At 35.9% G+C, this 22592-nt stretch overlaps 1 protein-coding gene across 3 annotated transcripts in view; it reads left to right on the top strand.

Annotated features, from left to right (window-relative positions):
- Positions 1-22592, top strand: part of KCNT2 (potassium sodium-activated channel subfamily T member 2) — a 344368-nt gene that overhangs the window by 236517 nt on the left and 85259 nt on the right. For 2 of the 3 annotated variants that reach the window (XM_008710516.1, XM_008710515.1), the window contains exons 15-19: positions 2475-2624; positions 4083-4312; positions 12667-12880; positions 16052-16157; positions 20628-20800. In XM_008710516.1, the coding sequence (XP_008708738.1) occupies positions 2475-2624; positions 4083-4312; positions 12667-12880; positions 16052-16157; positions 20628-20800 (873 nt within the window). The remainder of the gene's footprint in view (positions 1-2474; positions 2625-4082; positions 4313-12666; positions 12881-16051; positions 16158-20627; positions 20801-22592) is intronic. The other variant, XM_008710517.1, reaches the window with a different exon arrangement.

Below are 22592 nucleotides of genomic sequence, written 5' to 3'. Positions count from 1 at the left end.
GTGTATTTACAATCAGCAGAATTTAAAGATTCTTGGTTACCTATTCGGGATATTTGAAGAACATAAAGAGGTCTTCTGGAGGTGGAAGCATAAAATAGTATGAGAACAAGCAAATGATTTAGGGAAATCCACCTGAAATGTCCTTGTCTAATCCTCCTTTTCTGTTCGCTTCCAAGTTACATCATTGTATGCCCATTTCAGCCCCTGGACTTAGATTTATGATTCTCTTGAATAGCTTTTAGTACCCCTGTGTGACAGTGATTTCACTCCATGCTACCTTTTGGATCTCAAACAAACCCTGATGAATTATTGTCATCTTCTCTTACATTTCCAGCCCTTTAAAAGGAATCTATCTATGCCAAGTATCATCTTGCCAAGAAGACTATAGAGCATAACAAAGACAATTTTATTTTTGTTTGCCAAAGGGAATGTTTTCTCCACCAGGAAAAATTATTCTTGGGAAGTAGTAGTTAGGTATCTCCAGACACAGTCAATAGTCAGAAGTGGTCTGTTTTATTTTATTTTCCTATTTCCAAAAACATATTAACATTAAAGAAAAATGAGTAAAGGTTTTAGGAGTGTTAGTGTAGGTTGACTAGACATGTTGAAATTGGCTCCAAAATTTATCAATGAGGAAGGTGTAAAGTAAAATAGTGGAAGCTAACATTTACTGAGTGATTACTATGGTCCCAACAACTGCTGAGTGACTTGTTTGTATTACTTCATTTTATCTAACCCAGTGAGGCTGGTGCTATTTTTCACAGAAGAGGTAGAGAATCACTCAGAAGTTACTTAACAACTCGAGGTTGCAGAATTAAGATTCAGATCAGGTGATCAGACTTCAGGGTCCAAGCCCTTGACTCTTTTTTTTTTTTTTAAGGTTTTCTTTATTTATTTTAGAGAGAGAGAGCGCACGCATGCACACATGCATGAGTGGGGGAGGGGGAGGGGAAGGGAGACAATCTCAAGCACCACCCCCCATACCCCAGCACAGAGCTGGAAGCAGGGCTCAAGGTAGGGCTCAAGATCATGACCCTGAGATCATGACCTGAGCCGAAATCAAGAGTCTAGTGTTCAAAGTTCAACCAACTAAGCCACCCAGGCACCCCATGTGCTTTTGACTCTTAATTGACTCTTAACCACAATTAAGAAAGAATGAAGTAAAGTTAAGCATACCTGGAAAATATGTGATTTTAAAAATTTATTGACTCTTTGAAAATATTAATAAATGTATTATCTTTAATAATCCTTTAGATAAAACTCATATTTTAAAATGTTTTTTTTATTTTTATTTTTTTTAAAGATTTTATTTATTTATTTGACAGAGAGAGACAGCCAGTGAGAGAGGGAATGCAAGCAGGGGGAGTGGGAGAGGAAGAAGCAGGCTCCCAGTGGAGGAGCCTGACGTGGGGCTCGATCCCAGAACGCTGGGATCAGGCCCTGAGCCGAAGGCAGACGCTTAACGACTGTGCCACCCAGGCACCCCTAAAATGGTTTTTTAAACCCTAAGTATGATAGATATGATTTGTTATCTGCTTTTATCCATTCAGAATCTACAGACATTATGATGAAATATTTTGATATTTATATATCACTTTCCTTTTTAAAATGCATTTCTTGTATTTATAGACTCCATAAGCTTTATTCAGAAAAAGTTAAATTTACTATAAAAAATGGGAAAGAATATATTCACAATTCATTTTTCATAGGTTGACTTTTTTATTTTATTTATCTATCTATCTATCTATTTATTTATTTATTTATTTATTTCTAAGGCCACCAAGCAAAACATTGCAGAAAATACAAACTCTACTTTCTGTGATAAACTTACATTCTTTTAAAAAATACTTCTGGGGATCTCTTTGAAGACCGTTTTATCGTGAAGAGGTATTTTTTCTTAACTGCTACACAAGTGGAAGAAAACCATTGCTATGATATGGACAGAAATTAAGAGTATATTTTCTGTGAAATCAAATTGATAAGTTGACATGTGTGTATTTATAATTATAAATACAAAGCCAAATCAGTCACCTACCAGGACCAAACAAGTATCCTAAATGAGATGAAGTGGGCCACACTATTTATTTATTTATTTAGACTATAAAACAAGTGTACTATATAGGACGTGCATGACAGGACATACATAAACAGAAATTAAAATGAAATGCTTTATCTTATTGGTTCACAGTCAGGATACATGCTTTCGTTAACTGGATTATGAAGAACTACTTCCTAGGGATCTGCCGTCTTTCAAATTCATATATGGTGTTCGTTTCAAAATTTCTGTAGTAATTCTTTGTAAGTATTTGTAAATAATATCATCATTTAGAGCCCCACACATAGACTTCTTTGAACTGTGCTCACCGATTCTTCCTGTAGGGAAACCAGATTACGTATGAAAACTGCCTTTTTAACTGCATTCACTGCCCGTTTTCCTCTTTGTGTGTGTGTATGTGTGTGTGCTTTTGTTGCAGAGAAGGCCAGCAGTCGCCAGAACAGTGGCAGAAGATGTACGGTCGATGCTCTGGCAATGAAGTGTATCACATTGTTTTGGAAGAAAGTACATTTTTTGCTGAATATGAAGGAAAGAGTTTTACATATGCTTCTTTTCATGCACACAAAAAGTATGTTTCTGCTTCCAGAGTGGACTTAAAATATAAATCAATCATCCCCTTTAAACACAGTTTTCTAAACTACAGCCCATATTGGTGCTCACAAGCTGCAAGTATTCTGGAATTTTTAACATAATTATTGAGACATTTGAACTCTGAACCTCTGTAGGGTCTTTACACGTTAAGAGTGTTAGGTTAAAGTATAATTTAGTAGGAATATTGACTTTAGTAACTTTTAAGTCATCTTTAAAATATTATAATCCATTAAGAATTCAAAAATATATGAAAATGAATCTTCTTTAGAGATCTAATTTTAAAGTGCTGATTAAAAATCAACAAAGTCATAATAACATTTGTAAAATCTAGACGTTTAAAAAAACTTGCTTTGGGCAGAGAAATAAATTAAAAAGTAAACAACAGTACCTTCTAATTCAAACATGGAACATAATAATTTTCCTTTTGGGAAAAATAATTGACTAAAGAAATAAAAATGTATGTTTATAATGAAAGTGGAAAATTATCAGTTTTATAATTATTGATATAACATTTTAAAGGTTTGTATATATATCTAGGATATTCCCCTAATGTAATATTTAATGTATTCCACTATAATTCTCAATATGATTCTATCCATACGTATACTTTTGATGTTTAAAAAATATTTTTAAGCTCGATTCATTTGTAACACTGTAAGACATATTGAAGTAAAAACATTCAGGACATTTTGTGTTTGGAACATAACCTGAAATAGTATAAAGGAAATTTTTGATATCTATTACATTTAGTGATTGATGTTTCTCCCAATTAAGCTATGCACCTATTCAGACTATTAATTTTTTTTTCTAAAATTCAGAGTAAACCAAATATGGTAGAAACAGAACTAAAAGAAATTTAGGGACCCTGATTTTTTTCTCATGTGACCCTGAGTAAGTTTCTTTTTCTTTAGGCCAATGACTTTTAAGCATTTTTGACTAAAGTAATACGCTTTTATATTTTTTGACCAAGTGAAAATATACATTTCTGGTGAGACTCAAAATATGCACACACACAAAATTTATTATAAATTCTTACCCTTACTAATGATACACATCCTGATGTTTTCCATTATCTTTTTTTCTATTCTTTATTTTAAAAAAGTACATATGTCATAATCAACTAAATTGATTTCACTACACACTAAGGACATAGTTTCTTTTCCTGGAAAAACAGTAAAGTTTTGAGAGTCTCAAGGTCTCAAGAGTCTTTTTTTTTTTTTTTTTTTTTTTTTTTTTTTTGGTCTTGAGAGTCTTGAGTCTTGAACTTTCAGGATCTTTTCAAGCTTTAAAATGCTCCAATTTGGGGTTTTAATTTTCCTCTGCCTTATAATAGTTTACTAATTTTCTTACATATGCAAACTTAAAAACAAACAAAAAATGTAAGAGCTTTGCTGAATTACAATTCTTAAACTTTTATTTATTTTTTTAAATTAAGGTTTGGCGTCTGCTTGATTGGTGTTCGGAGGGAGGATAATAAAAACATTTTGCTGAATCCAGGTCCTCGATATATTATGAATGCCACAGATATATGTTTTTATATTAATATTACCAAAGAAGAGAATTCAGCATTTAAAAACCAAGACCAGCAGAAAAGAAGCAATGTACCAAGGTCATTTTATCATGGACCTTCTCGATTACCTGTACATAGCATAATTGCCAGCATGGGTAAGTATAAATAAATTTGAAAATATCACTAGTTTCTCTCTTTCTTTCTTTCTCTCATTCTTTCTCTCTTTCTTTCTTTCTTTCTTTCTTTCTTTCTTTCTTTCTCTCTTTCTCTTTCTTTCTTTTTTAAAGATTTTATTTATTTGAGAGAGAGCGAGAGAGATCACAGAGGGAGAGGGAAAAGCAGACACCCTGCTGAATGGAGAGCCCTATGCATATATATGTGCATGACCCTGAGATCATGACCTGAGCCAAAAGCAGACGCTTAACTGACTGAGCCACCCAAGTGCCCTAGTTTCTTTCTTTAAAAGGCATAATAAATATCCTTCAATGTTTGTTAAAATATCAAAATCAAACTTAGAAACTAATTGGTGTAACTTGGTGTAACTAAATATACAGAACAAAGTTTCTAAGCTGTTAAATTGGAAGAAATAAAACTAATTTGGGATGCCTGAGTAGCTCAGTCCGTTTAGCATCTTCTTTTGGCTCAGGTCATGATCCCAGGGTCTTGGAAGCAAGTCCCTCCCTTCCTTCTTCTCCCTCTGCCTGCCACTCCCCCTGCTTGTGTTGTCTTTCTCTCACTCTCTCTCTCTCTGTCTCTCTGACAAATAAATAAATAAAATCTTAAAAAAAAAAGAAATTAAGTTAATTCAAAATTGTCAACAATTAGTTCATATTTCTGATCAGAATATAAGCACATGACACTTTTATAGTTCTTTTGTAAGTTCTCTATGCAGTTATCAACAGAGGCTATTTCAAATATTCTGTTTTTCTCAAAACTCTTCTTCCATCCTCCATCTCATTCTCACCATTGGACTTGGCTTTTATGACATAGAAGTACGAACCTACAAACATTAGTTTTTGTCCCAAAGATAATGTGTCCTTTCTTTTAACTTTTAATATTTTTTAAAGATTTTATTTATTTGTTTGTTTTAAAAAGAGAGCAAGCAAGAGGGGGAAGGAGCAAAGGAGGAAGAAGAGGGAGGGGGAAAGAATCTCAAGCTGGGTATAGAGCCTGACATAGGGCTCGATCTCACAATGCTGAGATCATTACCTGAGCCAAAACCAAGATGTGGACACTTAACCGACTGAGACACCCAGGTGCCCCACCTTTTAACATTTTAATAGTAATGACTTCACTTACTACCTCCTCTGGGACCTCACTTTTTATTTTAATTTCATCCTTATTACCTAACTTTATTTTTTTTTTTCAAAATCATCAGCTCATTTCTCCTACTTTGTCTCTCTGTCTCTGTCTCTATGTGTCTCTTTCTTTGTATCTACACACACACACACATGCACACAGACACACACAGACACACACACACACACACACACACACACCTGGACCTCTTGGCTTGACATCTTCACAGGTATATTCCTTGAAATAGTTGTCTTCAGTTGCTAGCTTGAAATCTTATTGTCCCCTCATGCCTCTGCCCAGTTTAGTCTGAAATCTGTAGTCATTCTATCACCACTCTGGCAAAGCCACCACTCTGTCACTAAATCCAGTGGACATCTTCACAGCATAGGATGGTATTGACCATGTTCTTCTGCTCCCACAGATTGACTTGCCCTCCAAAAATTGATGCTTTTCTTATGTAAATCATTAACTTAAACTTCTCTTCACAACAATATACTGGTTATTTTTTTCTCTCTGGATGCCTTACAGGAAAAACCAACACTGCACATTCAAATTGAACTAATCTTTCTGCCTTCATTCAGAACTACTTCCTGCTCCATTTTTTGTCTAAAAAACAGATGACACATTATAATTTGTAAAGTCACAATTCTGACTTTTCACTGTTACTCTCCTCTCATACCTCAAAATTCACCCAATTCTATTAAATCAGATTATCAAGTATCCCTAAAAGTCATTCCCTTCTTTCTGCCCACTGTCTGTGTGATCATGGTCTGAATGTCCATCATCCTTCCCCTCAGCTGCAGCATCACCCCCTCCCACCAAGCTTCTCTCCATGCTTCCATGCTGAAGTACTCTTCTCCACCTTGCAACCAGAATTATAATTTTTATATAATTTTGATGGTGTCATTCTCCTGCATTAATCATTTGAATTGCTGGGGCGCCTGGGTGGCTCAGTTGGTTAAGTATCAGACTCTTGATTTCAGCTCAGGTCATGATCTCAGGATTGTGAGATCAAGTCCCACATTGGGTTCTGTGCTTAGTGGGGAGTCTGCTTGAGAGTCTCTTCCTCTCTCTCTGTCCTGTCCCCGCATGTGTGTGCTCTCTCTTTTTGTCTTTAAAATAAATAAATCTTTAAAAAAATAATTTGAATTGCTTCTTATTATCCAAGGGAAAAAAATCTAAATTTTATAATATTACATGGCTTATTATTTGGATGGCCAAAATTTCTTGTTTGCACAAGGCATTCCCAGTTGTCCCAGGACAGTCCCAGTTTATATACATTGTCCTGGTGTCGTTATTGAAGACTGCCCCCGTTGACTCTCAAGAGTATCCTACTTTAGAAGATAAATCACAAGGTCACTTTAAAGTTTTATTTTCTTTTTTTTAAATAATTCTACCTTAATTTTCTAGTCCTGTATTTTACTATCCCTTCAGTCACATTCCTAAGTTCCATTAGTACTAAATTCCTCTCAACTTTCACTAATGGTTTTTCACCAGTGGACCTTAACACATGAAGTTTCTTCTGACAAGATCTATCCCCCAGCCCCCAACTTTACCTGGTAACTACTTCTAATCCTTTGTATCTCAGCCTCAGTATCATTCTTTTTGAGGCATATTCCATGGCCCTGCTTGGACTGTGTTAGGTAACCCTGTTTGTCATTGACATAGCGTATTATTTTTTTTATAGAAGTCCTACTCATTTTTTCCATTATTGACCATTACTTACTGAGCACCTAATATGTGCCAGACACTCTTATCAGTATTTGTGATAAATTAGTGAACAAATAGATGAAGATCCCTAGCTCACAGATCTAATGTTCTATCATAGGGAAGACTGGCAATAAACAACACATTAAAAAAATAAGGAGATATATTAGGGTGTTAGAAGGTGATAAGTAATAAGAAAAAAGAAAGAAGGCAACTGAGCTAGTAAAAGCGTTTATGAATTCTGGAGAGACTGAATTTTTAAATGAGGTGGTTAGCAAGCCTCATTGAAAAGGTAATACTTGAGAAAATACTTGAAAAAAATGTAAGAATTAGCCCTGTGGATGTCTGGAGGAAGAGCATTGCTGACAGATAATAGCTACTACAAAGGCTTTATGGGAAGCCTGATTTGGTGTTCCAGGAACAGTAAAAAAGTTCTTGTGGTTCAAACACAGTGAGCAATGATCGGTTATAGGACATGAGGTGGAAGTGGTAAAACAAGACAGATTGTGTTCAGGCTTTTAAACTCAAAGTAAGGATTATTGTTTCTACTCTGAATGAAAGAAAAGTCATTGCAAGTTTTAAGCAGAGCAATGGCATGATCTCACCTATGCTAACCTATGTTTTAATGTAATCACTTTGGCTGCTATTGAGGTCCTTGTTTTGGTCCAAGGACCCAGAGTATTTTCAAGTGGAGGTGGTAGGAAGGAGAAAATTCTGGGTATACTTTGAATATCGAGTACCAGGATTCACTGATGATTGAAAGTAAACTATGAGAAAAAGAAAAGGGTGAAGAACCCCAAGGTTTTTGGTTTAAGCAACTGGAAAAAGGGAATGGCCATCCATTGAGATAGGGAAAGCAGATTTGGTGGGAAAGGGGGGTAAAAAGTTCAGTTTGAGACACACTGAACTTCAAATGTTTGTTAGACATTGAGAGGAAGATGGAAAACAGGAAGTTAGATATTAAAGTCTAGAGTTCAGGAAAGAGGTATACACTGAAAAAGTAGATTTGGGGTTCCTGAGCTTATGTATTATATTTAAAGCTATGAGACTGAACAAGATCATTGATGAAATGAGTATGGACAGAAAAGGGATAAAGACAAAAGACTAAATCAACATTAAATATCAGGGAGATGAGAAGAAACCAGCAAAAGAGACCAAGAAGGAGCCATGGCAAGGAAGTAGGAAAACCTGGTGAGTGTGGCGTCCTGGAATCCAGTGTATCCAGATAATGGAGTGATCAGCTACATCTACTGCCACTAATAGCTCAAATAACATGAGAATTAAAAACTGGCAATTGAATTTAACAAAACAGTGACCATCACTCTTTCATTGGAGGGGTGGTAGAAAATGTCAGATTAGAGGGGTTTATGACAAAATGGTAAAGACAAATTAGAGACACTAGGTCTGATGTCTCTCAAAAAGTTTTGCTGCAAAGGGATGCATAGGAAGGACTTCGTGGTCATGGTGGATGTACAAGGAAGTGAGAAGGGCAAGGCAATTGGGAATACATTTAAGAGAATGAATATAAAAATGGACCCTACCTTTAGGTGACAAAGTGAAAAATCATCTTTGGTTGAAGTAAACAAAAAAGGTAGTGGATTCACAGATTATAATTCCAATGGAAATTAAAAAGGAGAGAGTTGGAAGGAGAAGAGGCAAAGTATGTATCAGAGAATGCAATGACAGAAATAGAGCTTATGTGTAGTAAACAGTAACTACAAAATCTAAGGTAGACTGTGAGAATGAATGGCTAAAGAATGGTGGAATAAAAAGCTATTAGTGGAAGAAAGGACAAGGAACTAAGTCTGGAGTATTGGAAGGACCATATACATGTATAATGAAATATACATCTACATATATAAAGAAATTGCCAAGAGTAAGGACAGAGATTGTACTGGAGGGACTAATGCATTTGCTAAGCAACCCAGGCATATTCATTCGCATTGATGTAGGTATGAGTTGAATTTAAACAGGGTTTGCTTTTGCCAAGAATGTAAGAGAGCAAAAATGTGGCAAGGGAGCCAAGAGTATACACAAGCAAACAATCATAATGCTTAAAAGTGGAGTTTAAGATGGGTAAGAAGAGAAGACAGAACATGAAGGGAGTGAGGGAGATTATTCAAACTTGGTATCATGACTAGAAGTTTTAGAAGAGTAAAACCTTAGCTGAAGTTGAGACATAAATGAGAATGACCTGAAAAGATAGGAAATATTAGTGGTCAGACAATGAATGTGTGAAATGAGTAAATGCAGCAAGGCTGTTACTGGTTATAACAAGGTCTAAAAAGTGCCAAAGTGAGGGGTCCTCGGATGAAAATGAATCCTTTAGTGAGTTCAAGTAAGTGAGATCTTGGGTGTGGGAAGGTTTACCTATTTGTGTTTTTAACACACTGAATGAGGCAGGAATAGTGTTACCAATTGAATTGTGTCCACCAAAATTCCTATGTTGAAATCCAACCCCCAGTACCTCAGAATGTGACCTTTATTGGAGCTAAGGTCTTTACAGAGGTGACCAAATTAAAATGAGGTCATTAGGGGGGGCTCTAATCCACTAGGCTGGGTTTCCTTATAGGAAGAGGAAATTAGGACACAGAGACACATCCAAGGAAGATAATGAGAGGAGACATAGGCAGAAGATGACCATCTACCAGCCTAGGAGTGAGGCCTGGAACAGACCCTTCCCTCACAGCCTTCAGAAGAAACCAAACCTGCCAACACTTGGATTTTAGACTTCCAGCCTCTAAAACTGTGAGGCAATAAATTTCTGTTGTTGAAGCCACCTGGTCTATAGTACTTTGTTATGACAGTCCTGACAAACTAATCCAAATAGCACCGGAGAAACTGACTAGAAACATTAAGAAAAAAGTAGAGTGACATAGGATTAGTCACCAAACAAAGCAGTGAAAGATGGTGTTGATAGAATCTGAAGATATGGGATACAAAGCTGGGATTTTAGAAAGAATAAAAGGAAAAGAGTCTGAAAGAGTCAGTCACAACACTGAGGGTATTTACCCACCACCTTTTTAAAGGGTTTGAGGGGAAGATGTCAGTTTTTGCTAATGAAAGGTAGTGTTCAAAGAAGAGCTTGTTTCTGTAATTGTAACTACTTTTTGAATTGTGTCTTCCTTGCTAGATTCTTTCTCACAATCATATCCCCCATGCCCAGCTTGGGGCCAGGTATCTGTGTTGGCAATATAATTGGGAAGTGACCAAATTTCCCTGTGTTGGGCAGGAAAATGCTAAAGAGGTAGCTGGGGGTGATGTGGAGTCACATATATTTGGGGACTAGAGTTAAAAGATCACGATTTCTTAGGAAGCAGGAGGGGATTTAATTCCCAAAATATGAGTAGGGATTAACTTCACATAAATGGAAGTATTTCTGTTTCCTTCTAAGCAGAAATAAAGGAACAAAAGTTTGGTGAAACTCTCATGTTTGTTTGAAGTCAGGGAATTGAAGGATTTCTTCTATGATAAGTTCTGTTTTCTCTCTGAACTCAACAATATGGTCATCTGCAGAGGATAAATATTATACATATGGATTTTAACTTAAAACCTTAGGCCGTAAATCATGGCTTTTCTTTATTTTTGTAAATCAAATTTATGAAATTTAATTTTTAATCAATTCCACATACCTACTAAATAGAAAATTTAATCTTATTTTCTCTAGGATCCCCATTCAACCCTTGCCCAAAGATAGAATTAATTATAGATTAATCCTTATTTATGGTGGTAAAAAATTCGATGAGCGTAGAGTTTCTGATGGCAACAATCTTTACCATTGTTCTGATATTGGAATTGCTGAGTGTTGGTCCCCACATCTTTTTCTCAGAAACAGCAGTTCTGGCAATGTTCATATATGCCCGTCACATGAAGGCTTCCCCACGAACTACAGAAACTACAGACACACTAGTCTTCCCTCCCGCTAATCTGAGTTTTGTGTATATGAAGAGGTACAAGTCTCTGAAACTTAACCCCCAAAATTTATTTCAGTTTTGAGGAATACTCAGATATTCTCACCAGACTTGTGCTACCAACTCTCACCCTCAAAAACATTTCCTGTTTATCCCTCCTACTATGAAGACTTGTAATTGCCTCCGAGGTTTTAGAAATCAGTTGCTGGGGCACCTGGGTAGCGCAGTCGTCTGCCTTCGGCTCAGGGCGTGATCCCGGCGTTCCAGGATCGAGTCCCAAATCAGGCTACTCCGCTGGGAGCCTGCTTCTTCCTCTCCCACTCCCCTGCTTGTGTTCCCTCTCTCGCTGGCTGTCTATCTCTGTCAAATAAATAAATCTTTAAATAAATAAATAAAATAGAAATCAGTTGCTGACCTCTCTTTCCATGGTACAAGGAAAGAGATGTTAAAATCCCTTAGTTTTATTCCCCCTTTAAAATCTTCTGCTATAATGGTAAAGGAGGTGACAAGGTCAGAGGTTTGAGGGAAGTGTTTTAATAGTTGCTTCGAATGGGACAAAGTGAGGTCTAAGTGGTTTCAGAAGGATGACCAGGTATTGTGCGTAAATGAAGTGAGTGGTAGAGAAATATGATGGCACTCATCGGTTAGACTGTTTTATTTTCTTCAGAAGGGGTGAGATATCAGCTTTCCATAAATTGATGTTTAAATTAATTCTGAAATTCCATTTTAAAAAATCACAAAGGAATTTGTTTCTTCTGTTTACTATTGACAACCCCCCAGTAGTCAAAATCCTTAAGCTATTTAGGTTTGCTGTTGCCATTGCCTCCAGGTATTTCCACATCTTGAGTACTCACTATTGTCTTTTGAGTAAAAAATCAAAGGTCATGACTCAGAGTAGCCTTCCTGACCACCTGGTGAAAATTAATTCTTCCTCCTGTTCCCAACCCCCACTGTTCTTTATCACATCATTTTGTTTTATTTTCTGCATGGTATTTATCATTATCTAAAATGACATTTTCATTTACTTGTCTACTTGGTTATTTTAAAGATAAATCCTTATGTGTAGAAGCATTATCTTATTCCCTGCATATCCCAACTGCCTAGGATAGTGTTTGCCGTGGACTAGGTACTCAATAGATATTTGTTGAATCAATATAAAATATTAATGGTTCTAATATAAAAAAAGTGGTTACAAATCAGCAAGAGAATAATAACAAAATGGGGGGAAAAGATATAATAAGAAATCCACTCTATTGAAAAGGCCAAAATTTCATTTGTTAATTTTAAATAAACGTAAATTGAAACAAGGTAATTTTTTTCACTTTAAATTCCTAGGTATTTCGGGGTTTCACAAATCTTATGTTTTGTGCGATAGAGCTAGACTCAGCAAATACACTTTGCACAAATGCAGAATTTTTAAAATCTGTGTAGGCAAAAATGTCCACATGGGAAAGAAATAACCTTTAAGATTAAAGGGTAAACAATAATATATTTCCCAGTTATACTGGTTGTATTTCATTTTGATCATTAAATGGTTGATTATCATCTAAGTGGCAAATACTTTGATGGAATTTTATGTTTCCTTGTTGCAGGTACTGTGGCTATAGACTTGCAAGACACAAGCTGTAGATCAACAAGTGGCCCCACCCTGTCTCTTCCTACAGAGGGAAGCAAAGAAATCAGAAGACCTAGCATTGCTCCCGTTTTAGAGGTTGCAGATACATCATCAATTCAAACATGTGATCTTCTAAGTGATCAATCAGAAGATGAAACTACACCAGATGAAGAAATTTCCTCAAACTTAGAGTATGTTTAGATATTCTAGAACAGTTGTAAGATTTACTGGGATTTGTGTTACTATGGGACACTAATGTCCTTACATTTTATATCCTAGGATCAATTCCACATACTTCTACCAAAACACCCTTCCTGTTAGCCAGTATCTTCATTACTTATAAAGTATTTTAAGATTTCTGGCTTCAACATAGATTTCCAGGATCAGTTTTCTCTAAATTATCTTTTATTCTTAAAGAAGAAAATACATAAACCAGTATTTTCATGATATAGGATGCATTTTCATGATTGTGTGTTTTTATTCATTATACTTTCTACTTTTAATTTATTTCCTTCCATGTCCATACTGAAGTTTGGTCAATTATTCAATGACATATAGTGCAAGTTTCCTCCATTAAGCTTCCCTTCCTTATCTTAGCATTCAGAGCTATTTTTCATATGTTATGCATCAATAATATTTTGAATGATTGAATACATGAAGTACTAGTTCTCTTTACTATGCTTCCATAATACATAGTGCCAGTGTACATGCTTTTAATCACATTTTAATCTTCAGGAGGGTTTGTTTACATGTCCTAGTCACATACTATATTGCTATTTTTTGAAGAAAGCACAGTGGTTAGCAGTCTTGACTGATGAAGTCGTAGAATCTAGGTGAGGTTCAGTGGGGTGGAGTCTGGAGCCAACGACCAAGAAAGAATTCTTGAGGCATCTTTGGTGCAAAATTGGTGGTTTATTAAAGCACGGGGACAGGACCCGTGGGCAGAAAGAGCTGCTGCCCCGGGTTGTGAGAGGTGGCTGATTATATACCATGGCGTTGGGGGAGGTGAGAAAAAAGGAGGCTGAGAAAGCACTTTCATATGTCAAAGAAGACTCACAGGACGCTGGAGGCCCAACCACTGTCAAGCCAAGGCTGTCCACACTATCACTGTGTCCTTATCAGTGAGCTGCAGTACTTTCTTTTTCTTTTTTTTAAAGCTTTTATTTATTTATTTGACAGAGATAGAGACAGCCAGCGAGAGAGGGAACACAAGCAGGGGGAGTGGGAGAGGAAGAAGCAGGCTCATAGCAGAGGAGCCTGACGTGGGGCTCGATCCTATAATGCCAGGATCGCGCCCTGAGCCGAAGGCAGCCACTTAACGACTGAGCCACCCAGGCGCCCCGGGCTGCAGTACTTTCATATGTCAAAGAAGACTCACAGGATATTGGAGGCCCCACTATTGTCAAGCCAAGGCTGTTTACACTATCACTGTGTCCCTATCAATGAGCTGCAGGTCCTTTCCTTAGTTTTAGGGCAGCCAGGAGTGCCAAGGAATGTTGCATACATGGGGCGGGGGCGGGGGTTGCAGGGTGTCAGCTTCTGCTTTGTCTTCAGCCAGCCTTCTATTCCCTCATCATTGACAATGGAGTCTGAAAGAGTTTGTTTCCCATGTCAGTTTCACCCTGTACTGGTTATGTGCAAGTGACTGATTAAACAATATGAACCAGTGTCTATGTCTGTAAAATGAGTATAATTACTGCCTCATAATGTTCAGATGGACATTGAGAAAATGGAGAAGTGCTTAGGAAACTGCTTTGTGCTGAGTAAGCATTCAACGAGTAATAATTACTAGGAAGTGTAGTAGTAGTAGTAGTAGTAGTAGTAGTGGCAGTGGTAACACCATTTAAATACTTCTCCAAATATCTTTCATAAAATAGATGTTCAGTTAATGTTGAATTAAACTAAAATGAACTGAAATACAATTAAAACTTTAAAAACCCTTCTTTTAATCCTTCGCACTTAAAAAAAATTGTTACAAGGAATTTTGATGTTCCCACAGAACACAATCCACTGTCCAAGAAATCAATAGTACTCAAATATATTTATGAAATATTTGATGGGAACAAGGAGAGGTTTGACTGCCAGTATATTTCTAGAAATGATGTTGTGTGGTGTGATTGAAATTTTTTCTTTACATGTCCTTCTGAGAAGATTGAGAGGTGGATTTTTTTTTTAAGCAAACTGAAAAAGATGTTGAGATAATAGTGGAGATTATCAACTTCTACATTTGCTAAATGTGCACCATTTTACCCTCCTCGCTAATAGCATCTGGAAAACAGTTTAACTAGCTTTGAAATTTCTTGGTTTAGAAGGTAAATTTTTACCGAGAAAACAGTTTTCATATTAGATAAAGGCATTTTGCCTCTACTAAATTTTGCTTTATTTCTTAATATTCATTTATGCTGCTACTTTTTGATAGTTTTATTCTGAAAATTAATATAGCTGTGATGTGCATGCAGGTGGCCACTTTCATAAAGTCAGCAAATGCTTATCTTTGATAATATTTTAGGCATGATTCCAATAATATTCTGTTTTTGATGGGTGTTTGAATAATTAGCTCAACTGTTTACTCCTTTGTGGTTATGCATTCATGACTAATGAATATTAATGGAGTAAATCATAATAAGTCATTTTGCTTTAAATGTGTTTTATAAAAATTAATATTGTTATTTAAAAAATCTATCTAAATCTTTTGAAACAAGGAATGGCAAACTTTTTCTGGAAGAAACCAACTAATAAATATTTTAGACTTTACGGAACATATAATCTTTGCTACACCTATCCAACTATTTTTGAAACACCCACAGACAATACATAAAATGAATGAGCATGGTTGTGTTCTAAGAAAACTTTTCTTATGGATGTTTTCATTTTAATTTCATGTAATTTTTTAAAATGTATTCACTTGAGAGAGAGAGCATAGAGGGAGAGGGAGAAGTAGGCTTCCCCACTGAGCAGGGAGCCCACTGCGGGGCTCAATCCCAACACCCCAGGATCATGACCTGAGCCGAAGGCAGATGCTTAACCTACTGAGCCACCCAGGTGCCCCAAATTTCATGTAATTTTATGTGACATGAAATGTTCTTTTTTTCCCCAACAATTTACTTAAAAAATATTTTCCCAAAACATTTAAAATTAAAAACAAAACAAACACCTTTAATTCACAAAACCAGCTGATAGGCCAGATTTGGTCCATGGGTCCTAGTTTGCTTAACCCTATTCTTAACTATTTCTTTATCAAAGTGTAATTGCAACATAAAGAGTTATCCCTAACTTTATCAAAATAGAGACACATGGCTATAACTTAATTGTCCAACTTTGTTTTACTCAAGGCAGTTCAAATATTTCATATTGTTTTACAGATATGCTAAAGGCTACCCACCTTACTCTCCATATATAGGAAGTTCACCCACTTTTTGTCATCTCCTTCATGAAAAAGTGCCATTTTGCTGCTTAAGACTAGACAAGGTAAGCAATTGTTGCTATTTTCTCCAAAACTGAAATTATGGCATTTTGTAACTACATATATTTAAATAATTTTGTATAGTCTGTTGACTAAAATATGTTTAAAGAGCATTATCTTTTCAAATGTAAATGCAATACATAAAATGGTGAATTGTACTTTCTTAACTGTACTAAAGATTACCCAAATGCTTTACCCTTCTACTAAAGTACCCGATGAGTCAGTCAGTTGTATTTTTAAAGAGGAAAACAAAGGTGCCAGAATCTCAAACCTATGAACTCTTAACACCCAGAGTCTGTCAAAATTACTTGGCAAAATGCGCACTATTTATTTTGCCAGGCATTTTTGCCTCAAAACTTAATGTGGAATTGCTTGGCATGGTGAAATTAGCTTGCCTCTGTGTTAGCCACAAAGATTCATTATTGACTAGACTGAAAGCTAGTATTAGTGTTGCGGTTGTTATTTCTTTTCCTGAAGATTTTATTGTAGGTCTTGATTCTTGCTTGGATGTACTATTTTTTTTTTAATTTTATTTATTTATTTTTGAGAGAGAGAGAGAGAAAGAGCACCCACAAGTGGGAGGAGGTGCAGAGGGAGAAGCAAGCTCCCTGCTCAGTGGGACTTGGGACCCAGGACCCTGGGATCATTACCTGAGCGTAAGGCAGACGCTTAACCAACTGAGCCACACAGGCACCCTTGCTTGGATGTTCTAAAGAAGCCATGCAAAACAGAGAGATTACAAGAATGCAAGCATTTTTGAATCTCTTTCCCAAGAGTGCCATTAGGCGTGACCTGTATAAGAGCTTGTTCTCTTGATGAATAAGAAAGCAGATAAAAAGGAGATTCCCAAACCCTCCCAGAAATAAAATGTGCTGCTAATTCTAACCAGGAATTTATTCTTTTCCTCTAAATTTTGGCGTTAATGAGAGTTAAAATCCCAGCTCTCTGCTTACAGGCTTTGCAATTTGGGCAAATAACTTGCTATTACATTTCAGTTTCCATATTTGTAAAATGGTTGTAATTTTAATATGAGCCTCATCAGGTTATCATGAGAGTTCTATAAATTAGCTCAAGCAAAATGCCAGGAAGTTAATAAATGAGTAAGCACCTAATACATTCTGTTAGTATTCTTGCTACTATTACTTTTTTATAAAATAAGCATCATGAAGCTTGGCTGTTACTGTCACTCTTGAGGAAGAGTAGTGGAACATTAGAAAATCTTTGCCATTGCTCCCAAATATTCCTCTGTGTCCATTAAGATGGACAGTTCCAATTCTCAATGCCTTTTTTTTTTTTTTTTGGACCTTGTTTTAAGTTACTGTCTGCAGTATTTGATACCTGCTGACTAGCTGTGTATTTTTGATAATATTAATAAATCTTAAGCTTCAGAACCTGGATTGGCCCCTTCTAAGAACCTGTGATTAATTTTTAAAATTTATAATATTTGTGTTATTTTCCTTAAAGAGGATTCCCCAAGTAACATAAGTTTTAGGCGCCACAAAACCTGGATTCACTTCTGGTAGCATTTTTTTTTTTTTTTAATTTATGGGGGAGACAGAGAGAGAGAGCAGGAGTAGAGGGAAGGGCAGAGGGAGAAGCATCCTCCCTGCTGAGCAAGGAGCCAAATAGGGGACTCAATCCGGGGACCCTGGGATCATGACCTGAAGCCAAAGGCAGCCACTTAACTGAATGAGCGACCCAGGTGTCCCCGCATTTTACTTTTTAACACATAGTTCAAGAGAAAAAGGGGCGCCTGGGTGGCACAGCGGTTGAGAGTCTGCCTTCGGCTCAGGGCGTGATCCGGGCGTTATGGGATCGAGCCCCACATCAGGCTCCTCCGCTGGGAGCCTGCTTCTTCCTCTCCCACTCCCTCTGCTTGTGTTCCCTCTCTCGCTGGCTGTCTCTATCTCTGTCAAATAAATAAATAAAAAATCTTAAAAAAAATCTGCTGAAATGTCTCTTTAAAAAAAAAAGAAAAAAAAGAAAAAAAACGTACTGGGATATCTAAGAGTGGAAATAATTTATCTCCAAGCAGGGAACCCCATACAATTGAAAAGCTAAACTTTCAGAGATAAGGATTGTCAAAGAAACAATAGAGGGTCTTTTAAAGCCAAAGACTCTGAACTATCTTTTTACCATATTAAGAAGGCAAAATTTCTGAATGCTGTTGACTGGCTGATGACATCTGGTATTATCCTTTATTTATTTGGCATTAGGCTGGCTGGAGGTGGTGGTCCGTTATGTAAATGAATGCCTACTTTGCAATCAGGATATGGGATAGTGCAGTCAATCCTACTTCATCTGTGAAGTGTGTGAGTTGGAAATGCCCAGTTCATTCTACAAGTTATCAACAAGCTGGTTCCTGATCAAGGCTTGTAACACTAAATTCCCTGTTTTCTCCTTTTTTTTCTTCTAATTGAGCTACTTCTGAATCTCCTAAATTAATTCTTTTCCTCATTTTATCTCATAAATATTGAAGTTCTTAATAATCTCAACATCACTTGTCACTCTTCTCCTTCCATGACCTCTTTGTGAGTGACCTTATTCATTCCTTCATGTGGTTGCAGATCCTACTTATATTAGTAAATCTCCAATCATACTTCCACACTTATTGTCCCCTTTATAAAAAATCATTTCCCCTTTTCTTCATTCTTTTTTATGTCTTAAGCCTTCTGGATTCATTTTCCTCCTGATTACAGCTTTCGAAATTCTCTTACTAAAGTCCTGTGTTAAATTCTGTCAATTTCAGTTTCCCTAGAAATGTCCTTGTTCTTGAAAGACAGTTTTGCTGGGTGTCCAATTCCAAGTGGTTTTCTTTTTCTTTCAGCACATTAGAATTTTATTTACTGCTTTATGGGTTCCATGTTAATGAACAGTTGGCCATCATTCTAGTGTGTATTCTCTGTGGGTGATCTCTCTTTTTTGTCTGGCTCTTTTTAAGATCTGATTGGTTGTTTTGCACTTTTATTATCATGCGTATAAAACTGGATTTTTATTTATTTATTTGAATTAGGATTCACTGGAGTTCCAGAACCTGAGGATTTGAGTATTTCATTAATTATAGAAAATCCTTAGTTAATATATGCTTGAATAGGGCTTCTTTCTGATACTCTCATCTCATTTTCAGGTATTCTGTTTAAATATTTGTTAAACATTGTCATACTATCTTTCAAGTGTCTTAATTTTTCCATACTACTTCATATCTCTTTTCTTCTCACATTCTGAGTAATTATGTCAACTCTGCCCTGCAGTTGACCCCTTCACATGAATCAAATGTGCAATCTAACCCATTGTTTTAGTTTTTATTTTTAATTGTTATACTTTTTAGTTCTAAAAGGTAATATATGTATTTCTTTTAACATCTACCTGAATATTTTAAGTAGCCTATTGTTCTTTGGTCTTACTTTAAATGTTCTCTTTTATTTCTTTAAACATAGTAAACACGTTCATTTTTCTGTTCCGAATCTAATAACAACAAAATTTGTAGTCTTTGTGAGTCTAATTCTATTGTTTATTGTTTCTGCTGACTCATGGTGCCTTGTTCCCAACAGCATTTTGTAATTTTTTATTAAAGAATAAAAGTAGAGAATAATCCAGAATTGGTGATGAATCCACAGAGGATCAACTAATCTCAACCCAAATAAAAAGAAACCCATGTAGAGACATAGAAAGATAGAAAGCCAAACACTAAAGTGGTTCTCCATGCAGATAATTTACTTTAAAAGAATCTTGGTTTAATAATGCTAAGTCCAGTAAGTACTAGCTCTCTAGAAAATAGCAAAATACCCTCAGGATAACAATGAGTTTTGATAATGTATTGTTACTGTTTTGTTGTTATTAGTAGTATTGGTATTTTACTTTTGTGTATTTCTATTATTATCTTGCCAGCACAGGTATACGTTTAGACAATCAAGGGTTTTCTTTTTTGTTTTTTAACAACAAAGAAGGTCTTCCTCAGTATCCATCCCTTTAGATGTTCAGTACTTGGAATGTTCCAAGCTCGTTTAATTATAATATTATTATATTTCTGGAAATGAAAGTGAGAGGTAGATTTTTCCAGCTTTCTTGGGGTATGATTGACAAATAAAAATTGTATATATTTAAAATATATAACATGATGCTTTGATATACCTATACATTATGGTAATTTTTAAATATACATACCCAGATGTCATCTAGCAATATGTTTCAGCTTACAGTAGAACACGTGCACACAGATATTTCTGACTTTTTCCTTCCCTCGTATTAAGCTACACGCTTGCAATTCATTTGTCTTGTCCACATACACCTTCATTTCCTGAGGCAGGCTGGAGAACTGGGCATAGAAAAATGTAACTAACTATTTTCAAATTTGTTATAAAATAAAGGATTTGCTAGGTTAGATTAATTTTACTTTTCCATATATCCTAAATTTTTTCAGCAAATTTTAGTGGAGTGTAAAAATGGCATTTCTTTGTATAATTTTTCTTCTCTAGAGTTGCCAGCATAACTACTATGAGGACGCAAAAGCCTATGGATTCAAAAATAAGCTAATTATAGTTGCAGCTGAAACAGCTGGAAATGGATTGTATAATTTTATTGTTCCTCTCAGGGCATATTATAGACCAAAGAAAGAACTTAATCCCATAGTACTGCTATTGGACAACCCGTAAGTATATTTTAAAATACCCAAACAAGACAAAGAGTTTTTAATATTATATCAAAAATAATTTATTCTAATTTGCTTAGAATATTTTAAATCAGATACATTATGGCACATGATTCATTGAGAGATATATTTTGTGCTATGGTATGAAACAATCATTGGAATATGGTTGTTTCACAAATACTACTTAAAACATCACTGGAACACTCTGAGCTTTTTATTTAAAACTATTTTGCAAGTGGTCATCACTCAATACCAATGGGAAACATGCCATTGAAATAATTACAGTTATTTTCCTTAAATTAATCAACTAGCCTGGAAAATTTCTGCCAAACTGGATAATTTTTTTTTGGTCTTTCTAAAGAACCATTAATTATCAGCCAAGCATATTATGATCCATTCTTATGTTATACTACGATACATCATCATAACTTATTGTGATTCTTCCACAGTTAAAACATATATTCTATAACATAACATGAATAATTAATGCTTTATTGTGCTCATTTATTTTGAAAATGTTGGATTGATATACTCTTGTGGAATAAGACTACTTAAGCCTTCAAAAATCCTTATGCAAATATAAATGTAGGTCATGAATGCAGTGGTCAAACCCATTGTATCCTAAAATTATGATATTCCTCTCTGTGACTCAAAATTGTTAGCAGATGGTCCTTAGATCAATACCGTATTTTAGGATCCTCCAACTCTCCTCTTAAATTCCAAAGTGATGCAAAATTTCAGGATAAACTAAATGAGGCCAAAATCTGTTGCCTTGTCTCTGCCTTTAAAAATTTATCAAAAGAAGTTCTTGGAAACAAAAATATCTTCCCACTACATTATACCAATATCAAGACATTCATTGATGCATCTTTTCTAGCATCATTATCACAATGATAATCAACTCTAAAAACCGAGAACACTCTAGAGGTTTCAGTTGAAGCAATTTCAGATATGATGACTCAGTGACTTTCCTGATACCACTTTGGTGTCCAAGGAGAGGTCTGGTAAATTTAAGGCAGGTATGAGGAAGAGAAACTTGGACCCGTTATCAGAAGAAATAAAAGCTTAATGAAACAAATCTCAGGAGGATGAAAGTTGGGTTGCCGGATGGCTATGGCAGTCGTTATGAAATACCTCCAAGGCCTTTGAATGTATCCCTAGTTCTAGAACCTTTCTGGCAGGAAGCTCTAAGGGACTGGCTAAACTGGCACAGCAAAAATGCTCAATTGACCCTGTGAATTCTAACACATTAGGTTTTGGCTCTTTTTGCTAATGGTGTGTCTGTTCCCTTAAGATAGAATTTAAGGCAGGGGCATTTACAAGTTGATTGTCGTAAAGCATCCCCATCTTGTTGTCTTGGATCAGAGTGGATCCTCTGAGGCCCCAGAATACAGAGAGGAAGATAGGAAGAGGCTTGAAAAAGTAGAACTGTGCTTATAGCATCCCTGTGGTAAAGCAAAGGATAAAAACTGACCTTTCCCTGCTTTACATTATTTCAAGGTAAAATTTCTTGTTCTAATGTGTGAATCTAATTGGGTTCCTGGACCCAGTTTCAATGTGTGTATGTGTTGGTGGATGGTTTCCCACATCCCCAACAAGCAACACTCGAGACACCAATTGGGAGTCCTACAATTCAAGTTGATTCTGATAGTACTATTGTCTAGGTTAAGGGTTCCACAGTTTAAGGGTTCAGTCCTACAAGATTGCCCCCTTCCCTTCAGGAGCCAATCACAAGCTTTAGCTTACATCACCTGTGTTTCTAACTGACCAGCTATAGATTGGAGGTTCTAGT

This window comes from Ursus maritimus, unplaced genomic scaffold (genome assembly GCF_017311325.1).
Source record: "Ursus maritimus isolate PB19 unplaced genomic scaffold, ASM1731132v1 scaffold_2, whole genome shotgun sequence".
In the NCBI taxonomy this organism is placed as follows: Eukaryota; Metazoa; Chordata; class Mammalia; order Carnivora; family Ursidae; genus Ursus; species Ursus maritimus.
Note: the sequence above shows the minus strand (reverse complement) of the source record. Positions and strands in the feature narration are given on the sequence as shown.